The 8,819-nt window shown below is 44.5% G+C and overlaps 1 protein-coding gene across 1 annotated transcript; it reads left to right on the plus strand.

The window, feature by feature from the left end:
- The first annotated feature begins 4,305 nt into the window (after positions 1 to 4,305).
- Positions 4,306 to 5,814, plus strand: LOC124095688 (sperm motility kinase 2B-like). The gene has a single exon (XM_046448906.1). The coding sequence runs from the start codon at positions 4,306 to 4,308 to the stop codon at positions 5,812 to 5,814; it is 1,509 nt and encodes a 502-aa protein (XP_046304862.1).
- The last annotated feature ends 3,005 nt before the right edge of the window (positions 5,815 to 8,819 follow it).

An 8,819-nucleotide genomic window follows, 5' to 3' on the forward strand; every position in this document is an offset into this window, starting at 1 on the left:
TTGCTAACCCATTAACACTAATTCTTTCCACATCAAGTGGAATATAATAGTATATATTACCTCAGAAGTATTCAACCCAGGTAATATGATTGATATCATGTTGCTATCACTGCCTGCCTCCCCTTTCCCCCAATAGTTTTTAATGCCTTAGTAAATGAGTGAAAATTTACACAAGTAATAGGAGAACACTAATCACCTCATTGCAAAAGAACAAAAAAAAATTCTCTTTTTCTCTAGCTTGACAAGCCATTCAAGAACTCTCTCCACTGTGTGAGTAAGAAGAAAATGTTGTACTAGTATATACAAACATAAAGCATAATTAAATTTTGCTTAACAGGAACATTTTACACAAACCACTTTGCTAAATTGAATTTTCAGGTTAAGCAGCAGCCCCTTTCTGTTTCAGTATTTGTTAATAAATATCTTCCTTAAATTTCTTAGCTACTTTAAATTCCTTTTGAAATCAGGCAGTATATATGTGACATCAAATTAAATATGTCATTTTTCTGCCTCAGTAGGCATTATAGGAAACTTAATTTGATATTTGAGAATTATAGGAAATGTCAGGTAGCCCTCAGATCTCTGGACTTCCTCTGGCTTTCTCACATGTTTCTGGGCCTGAGGAGACACATATCTCACAGAAAAGTAAAATAGTCTACATAGGAAAGTAGCACACCTGAGTAGACAGGACTTGGGTCAAGTACTGAGTCTCCATCAAGGGGCTGCTTTGTGCATTAGAGTGCAGAGAACCCAATTTGGAACAGGGATCTGGATCTAACCATCTTGGAGGACACTTGGAAAGGGAGACTGGCAGAATAATAGACACTATAATAATTTGTTTATGCTACTGGATTCTCCTCTTGCCCTATTTCATGCACTATCTAGGCTTTTTAATTCTCTGGTGAGGTAGTTAGGCATAAGAGGCTGAGATCAACAATTTCTCTATGACACCCACAGAATAGATTTTGTGGTAAGATTACAGAGGAGGAGAGTGATTTTGAGAGGTTGACAGATATATAGCAAGAAGTTCTGTAAATTGTGAAGGAGAGGCCCTGGGTCTCTAATTGCTCAGAGGAGGTGAGAGTCTAGGGAGAAGGGATTCTAGAAGGCCTGGGTGTCTAACTTGGACAAAGATGCCTGAATTGGTTCCCTGACAAAAGAACTTTTGAACAGAATGAGACCATAAATAGTGACAATGACTATACTCCACTGGGCATGATGGTGAATGTATGTGATCCCAGCGGCTCTGGAGGCTGAGGCAGGAGGATCTAGAATTCAAAACCAGCCTTAGCAAAATCAAGGCACTAAGCAATTCAGTGAGACCCTGTTTCTAAATAAAATAGGGCTGGGGATGTGGCTTAGTGGTCAAGTGCCCCTGATTTCAATCCCCGGTACCAAAAAAAAAAAAAAAATGATTATACTAAACAAAAATCAGTAGTCTCATAACTGTAAGGGTTTTCATATGCCTTGGTTTCACCTAAGACCCCAAAACCTTTATATAACTTAGAGTATTTAGTGTGTGTAATCAGGAAAAGAGGCACCAAAGTGACTAAGTAGAGTAGGATAGAATTAAGCAGAGTGAGAACTAAGATGTTTAGTGCATACTGTGTACATGGGCTAAGATTACTTCAATCAATGTCTCTAAATTCAGTGGGCTCAAGTTGCATGGTCTTAGGGTCCATGGTTGCTTTTATTCACATAGAACATTCTAGCCCAGTGCTTGGAACATGGAAAGTGCATAGTCAAGTAGAAATACACAAAGTCTCCCTTAAAAGTCTGCCATTGTATGGTATTGAATAAGAGACCTATTCATTTTCTTGGTTTAATTTTCTTATCTCTAAATGTTGAAAAGTATTTTTATCTCAGAAGGCTGTAGTAGGGATTAAATGAAAAAAACAAATGGTTATTAGTCAGACCAGGCAAATTTCCTTCCTTCCTCTGCACTTTCTTTGCCACCTTGAAATGTTTGCCTTGTCGATGGCCCCTTTGAAGGCTTCACAGTTGTAATAAAATCTCACATAGTTCTGAGATCTGAACTTGTCTTTTTCTAGGTTTCTCCAGAAGCCATAATTACTGCAGGCAAGGTTCTGAGGTGAGTGCCAATGTCAACTATGGCCAACTACATCAAAACTGGCTGTCGAGATGTTTCTTCATCAGTATGTGAATAGCCGTCCAGCACGGCCACCATATACTAGATGGTGACCAAGTAAGCCAGTTAGATCCTCTGTGCTGGGGATTTTGTTTCTTTTAATTTTTTTGTTGTGGGTATCAAACCCTGGGCTTCCTGCATGCTAAGCAAGTGATACAGCACTGAACCACACCCCCACACCTGTCTTGGGGTTTTAAATACAAAGTAATAGAGAGTCAAACATCAGTAATGGGGGGCAGAAATTCATCCATTCACTCATTCAACAAACACTTATGGAACTTTGTACATTTATGAAGTCTTTTCCAAATACCCTTCTAGATGATAAGAAATAGCTAGTGAACCAAACCAGTCAAATAATAAAAAGAAATAGCCAATGGGAAAAAAAAAATCAAGTCAATTTCCTACCCTCCTAATGCTCATGATCTGGTGGAAGAGGCAAACAATAATCACATATTATATTGAACTGACTCGAAAACATGCATTTCTTCATATTTTCTGATCTCTGAAAAAGGGAATGCAACTAGTTATCACTGGCATCTTATAAGTATATTTGTTCTGACATCAGTCATTTTCCTGTGGGAACTTATCAGAGCTGCTTATAACTGTAAACAAATTATATGCATGTTGGTACCACATGCGTGAGGTTCAAATAATATTTCAAACATCTTCAAAAGATGGTATTTTATATGGCTGAAAAAGGAAAGTTATTATGTACACCAGCCAGGCTCAGAAATTGAACAATCAGACATAAATTTGATATTAGGAAAGCAAGCATCATTATTTGAAGAATACCATAATTCCATATTTCTTGCTTCACAGGTCCTAAGAAAGGAGGGTACCCCAAAGTATATGAAGTCGTGTTGCATTTTATTATTTAGATATTATGTGGGAAAACACTGACATTGACAACTACAAGTTGAAGAATGAATCAGAAGATAAAACTCTAAATATAAAAGTATAAATTGATTTGTTTTCCTTTTTGTGTGTGAAGGATATATGAGTTTTTAAACACCAAGTCTAAGTATAAAAGAGCTCTTTCAATGAGTATAAAATAAAAGTTGTAAGTGATAAGAAAGACAATGTCAACTTTGTCTTTCTCCATGACTATATAAAATAATAGCACATATTTCAACTCATAACATCTCAGAGTCGTTGAAATTCGGTAGCTATATAATGTCAGTGCTAAATGCCATAAATAAAAATAAAACAGATTTTATTTTTTAACTTAACAGAATTAAGTCCTGTTCATAAATTGCCCAGTCTAAGGTATTTTGCTCCAGCAGCATGAGGGATCCCAGTCCTCAGGAATGCCTCCATTTCTTCCCTCTTTGGGAAGGACACTTTAGCCTTTGTAGGATTTTTGGCTTCCACGTTTTTATCACTTTGAATCTATCAAGTCTTTTGCATTCCAGGGCTTCTAAGAGGAGGTCTTATGAGGACCATCTGAGGAAATGATGAGGACGCCTTCCTCCCTCCCAACCCCATAGGTGTGAAGACTGAGCGCTAGAGTGTCTCAGGGGACAGAGCATTCAGTTGTGGTATCACAAGGTGGATGAGGGGCTACCGCACTTTTGACGGTAATTCCGAGAAAGGAACTGAATGCCTTGAGTGCAGGTAGGACAAGGTCTTCCAAAGCCCAAAGTCAGTAGAAATTTGGAGACTTGAAATGACAAGTCCATTGAGCTAGCGTACAAATGTTGATTTCTAAACAAGCAAACATCAGTCTCCACACCCCACTGGAGCAAAAAAAAAACATCTGGAGTCCTTTTCTATTCTTATTCTGAAAATGGAAAAAGTTCTGGAGGCCCCAGAGGGAGAGGACCACTGGGGCTATGGCCAGCCATGACTGGGCCATTTCTAGCTCTGACCTCACAAGGAGCCACTGTGAGGAATCTCAAACAGCCGGTATATAAGGGGGTGGCTGAGGCTGGGTTTTGTCCACAAGTACAGGAAGCTCTTGGTGGTGACCTGTCGGACACCAGATACTTAGTGCGCTTGGTGGTTGGCGGTCGGTGGTTGTGGACTGTGGATATTGCTTTTTTGATTTGGGTTTTTTGTTTTGTCTGGTTTTGGTTTTTGATTTTGATTTATTGTTTTGGTTTGTTATTTTATTTTCCAGTTAGCATCTTTAGTGGGTGTTCCTGCTCAGGGTGTCCATGGTTAGCAACAGTAGTCAGTCTAGAGTAGCGTTGTGGGGGCCGGGCTCCTGCCAGGAGCCAGGCTTCCTGGACCAGTACGAGGTCCTGAGGGCCATTGGGCATGGCGAGTTTGGTCAGGTCTACCTGGCCCGCCATCGCCTCACAGGGGCAGATGTCGCAGTGAAAGTCCTGAAGACGGAGACGCAGGACATCTCGGACCTCTCCGAACCTCTAATGTTGAGGAGCCTGGAGCACCCCAACATTGTACAACTCTTTCAGGTGATGAGGACCAGGAAAAACCTGTACATGGTGATGGAGTACACAGGTGGGGGACAGCTACTTGAGCATATCCCCCCTGGTGGCATGCAGCAGGAGGAGGCCTGCAGAATCTTCAGGCAGATCGTGTGTGCCCTGGGCCACTGCCACGACAAGGGCATCGTGCACAGGGACTTGAAGCTAGAGAACATCATGCTGGATGCCAGAGGACATGCAAAACTTATTGACTTCGGCTTCAGCACCAGGTTCACAGCCGGGCAGAAGCTTAATGACTTATGGGGTACTCTGGCTTACATCGCCCCAGAAATTGTCCTGAAGCAAGAGTATGAGGGCCCCCCAGCGGACATCTGGAGCCTGGGCGTCATCCTGTACTGTATGTTGACGGGGAGCTATCCATTCAGGGGGGACACCCCTCAGGAGTTGCTGATGAGGATCATTCTGGCCAGGTTCCAGGTGCCCAGCTCTGTTCCGGTCAAAGCACGAAGGCTCATCCACCAGATCCTGGTCCTGAACCCCAAGAAGCGACCCACAGTGAAGCAGATCCTGCAGCACCCCTGGCTGCGGCAGGGTGAGCCATGTGCAACCCATCCTTCCAGCCAGGCCCTGCCCACACGCCCAGACCCTGCCATCCTGACCATGCTGTTCGACCTGGGTTTTGATCCCTACCAAACCTGGGTGTCTCTGGCCAAGAGGAAGTTCAATGTGGTCATGGCGACGTACCTCATCCTGAAGCACCAGCAAGGCCAGGGGGTAGGGAGCACCTTCCAGGGGCAGCCTGTGCCTCAGTGGCTTAGGCCTCGCCAGCGCCCCGAGAATCTCTCCAATGTCCCTGTCCTCCCACAGAGGAGCGCCAGCCAGCCTGCCCTGCGCACCTTCCCCTTGCCCTCTGAGTATCTGCTGCCCGAGGACGCCCAACAGCCAGGGCACAGGGACATCAGGGGTGGCAGCCTGCCTGCCATTCCTCTGCGCTGCCCGCCTGCAGGGGCCCCCACTCTCCGCAGCTGCTCCCAGTCTGACTCTGGCTTCCCCAGGCCCAAGCCCTCCAGGGTCCTCGTCTGGTGGTCCAGGGCACACAGCAGCTCCTCCTCCCTGGACACAGCCCCGAGGCAAGGCCCTGGCCACACCAATGGCTGGAAACAGGTGAGGAGCAGGATCGCTGCCTGTGTCCGAGCCCTGTGCTGCTGCTGTGTGCCATGTGTCAGCAATAAAATGGCTCAAATGTCACAGAGAAGCGACGTGCCACACCCATAGACGGCCTGCCTCCAAGGAAGTGGAGAGCCAGACAGACAGACAGTGCCAGTGGACGGCCGTCTCTCCTCTGCCCCCACCTGCGGAAGACCTCAGAGGCTGTTCTGCCTGGGACACTTCGCCCTGCTGGGACACTTCGCCCTGCCCCTCTCTCCTCTCCCACAATTCTTTTCAGATGTTTCTTAATAAATTGGTTTCAAATTGGATCCTAACCTTTTGTTCCAAAGATTAAATTGTAGGCTGATTAGAAGTAAGGTGGGGCCTCAGGCTGAGGGCAGGGCCCACAGGGTCCAACCCGCCATCCTCTCCCAGGCCTGACCTCTGTGCCTCCCTCTACAGTGCAGGTAGAGACTCACTGGCCTTGAGCCATCATGGAGCATTGGGTTGCTTTGAGCTGGTTCAGACAGATTTGTTCTACACTGGCTCTCCCCTTGAGCCAGTGTAGACATGACTTTTACTTGGTGACCTTGGCCAGGAGGAGTCCCTACCTGAGCATTGTCCACAGGGTGGGTGGCAACTGTTGAACAAATCACCTCTGAGAAGACCTGGGCGACCCCAGTGTTCTGTGGCATCGTCTTCATGATAGTGTGTGCAGGGAAGGGAGATGGGAGAGCGGGCAGGGCGGGCCTGCCTGAGGGGTCCTGGGCAGGGGTGAAGGGACTCAGCACAGGGACAAAGGAGGACGGTGTTAAAGCATTGCCAGTGCCGGGAAGAAGAGATGCAAGGGACGGTGCACCCAGGCACATGTGTGCCCACCTGGCATGGCGGGGTCCTCTGTCACTGCCCCATTGGGAAGCATTCTTGATGACTCCAGTGGTCCATGGCATGCCTGGTCACTTCCTTAGTGACTCAAGTGCCTTGGAAAATAAGGGCTGGGATCACATATCTTCTCACAATGGCCTGACGTTTGGGGAGGAATCCGCCTCATCTGTGTGATGGGCCAACTCCTAGCCCCTCACAGTCCTTGTTTTGAAGTCCTAACCCAGGAGCTCAAAGTGTGCCCAGATGGAGAGACCGGGTCTACACAGGGATTATTAAGTTCAGTGAGGCATCTGGATGGCCCTAATCAGAGGTGAGCCATGTCTTTTGTCTGGCAGAGGAAATCCGGGCACAGACTCCCAGAATTACCACTATGAGGATCAGGCAGGGAGTCCATCTGCAAGCTCAGAGAGAGGCCTCAGTGGCCACCTGCCCTGACTACACTGGCTGACAGATGCCGGCCCCAAAAAATGTGAGTAAATGCTGAGCTCCCCTGGTTTTATGGTGGGTGTTGCATTCAGTCTACAGGCCTGGAGAAGTTAAGTCCTGCTAATAAATTACCCAGAGTGAAGTTTTTTGCTATAGCAGCATGAAGGCTCCCAATTATTTGGAATGACTCCCCCTTTGGATAGGCCACTTTTGCCTGGGCTTCCACGTTTTGTCCTTTATCACTTTGAATCTACCAACCCACTGTTTTTTGCATTCTACGGAGAAATCTATGAGGACCCTAGTGGAAATGATGATGCCTTCTTCACTCTCAACCCATAGTTTTGAAAACTGTGCTGTACATTTTCTTAGTGAATAGCATTCCGTTGTACCATCATAAGTTTGGTGAGGTGTTACCATACTTTTGATAACTCTTTGAAAAAAAAAGGAATTGAATGCCTTGAGTGCAGGTAGGTAGGGTCTTCCAAAGCCCAAATAAGTAGAAATTTTGAGATTTGAAATGACAAGTCCTTTGAACTAGTGCACAAATAACAATTTCTTTTTTTTAATATTTATTTTTAGTTTTAGGTGGACACAATATCTTTATTTTTACATGGTGCTGAGAATCAAACCCAGTGCCTCATGCATGCTAGGCAAGTGCGCTACCACTTAGAAATGGTAATTTCTAAACAAGTGAATATCAGTCTCCACACCCCCTGAAGCACATAACTTCTTGAGTCCTTTTCTATTCTTATTCTGAAAATGGAAAATGTTGTGGAGGCCCCAGAACATTCAGAAAGATTTTGGTGGTGACCCCTCAGACTCCTAGTTTCATTAGAACATTTGGTGGTTGGCTGTTGGTGTCTGTGCTCTCTGGACATTGTTTTTTTTTGTTTTTTTTTTTATTTCTGAGGACTAAGAATGGAGGCTTCAGTGGGGTTTAGGTTAACATTAAACTGTAATGGAGATGACATGAGGTGAAATAAAATTGGAAGCTAAAAGAAAATTCAAGCAAATGGCTTTCTGGTTGATCACAGATCAGAGAAAGAAGATGGAAATGGAATTTGGGGAAATTGGATGGCCCTGTAGCAATGGCCCACAGGGACTTTTCACCCCTACAGCTTGGACCTGGGTTTAGTGGCAGTTCTTGTGGTAGGCCATATTTAATTGTCTACCCAATTTGTTTTCGGGGAGTCACACACAAACCTAGTTTCTTTGCATCTGCATATAGGCTGCTCTGAAATTCTGCTGGAAGATTTCAAATAGTGTTCTGGCAGCGGTGCTGGGATGAAGTGTCGTTTGTCACTTGAGTACTCCTCAATTAATCTTAGACATGTTCAAATGTTGCTGTTGTTGTTTTAAAGTTTTCCTGCATGTCTATTCTAAATCTTTAGCTTTTTATGTTGCTTTTTTTTTTTCATTTTTCAGAATGATATAATGGTTCCTTCTCATTTTATTATTATTTGAACATATTGTGACTTTTTTTCCTCCGTCTCCTTCCAAAGTCCATTTTTCTTTGCATTCTGTCTTCTCCTACTTGCTCTAAGACCTTATTTCATGAGTTTATTGGTTCTGATATTTTAATTTCTCATCTAATTCTTAAAATTGAGAAATTTCTCTGTCTCTTTCTTCTTCACCTTTTTTCCCTCCCTCTTTCTTCCCCTCCGCCTACACACACACACACACACACACACTTGTGAGCTTTCTCTCTCTCAGGAGATCCACCTTCTTTTCTTTTTATTGGTTGTTCAAAACATTACAAAGCTCTTGACATATCATATTTCATACATTAGATTCAAGTGGGTTATGAACTCCCATTTTTA

The sequence above is a fragment of the Marmota monax genome, unplaced genomic scaffold, assembly GCF_021218885.2.
Source record: "Marmota monax isolate L192 unplaced genomic scaffold, Marmota_monax_Labrador192_F-V1.1 WCK01_AAM20220418_F8-fsc00030, whole genome shotgun sequence".
Lineage (NCBI taxonomy): Eukaryota > Metazoa > Chordata > Mammalia > Rodentia > Sciuridae > Marmota > Marmota monax.

Bases quoted from the DNA above. Each gene is read 5' to 3' on its own strand.
- LOC124095688 (XM_046448906.1), top strand. From the start codon at position 4,306: ATGGTTAGCAACAGTAGTCAGTCTAGAGTAGCGTTGTGGGGGCCGGGC.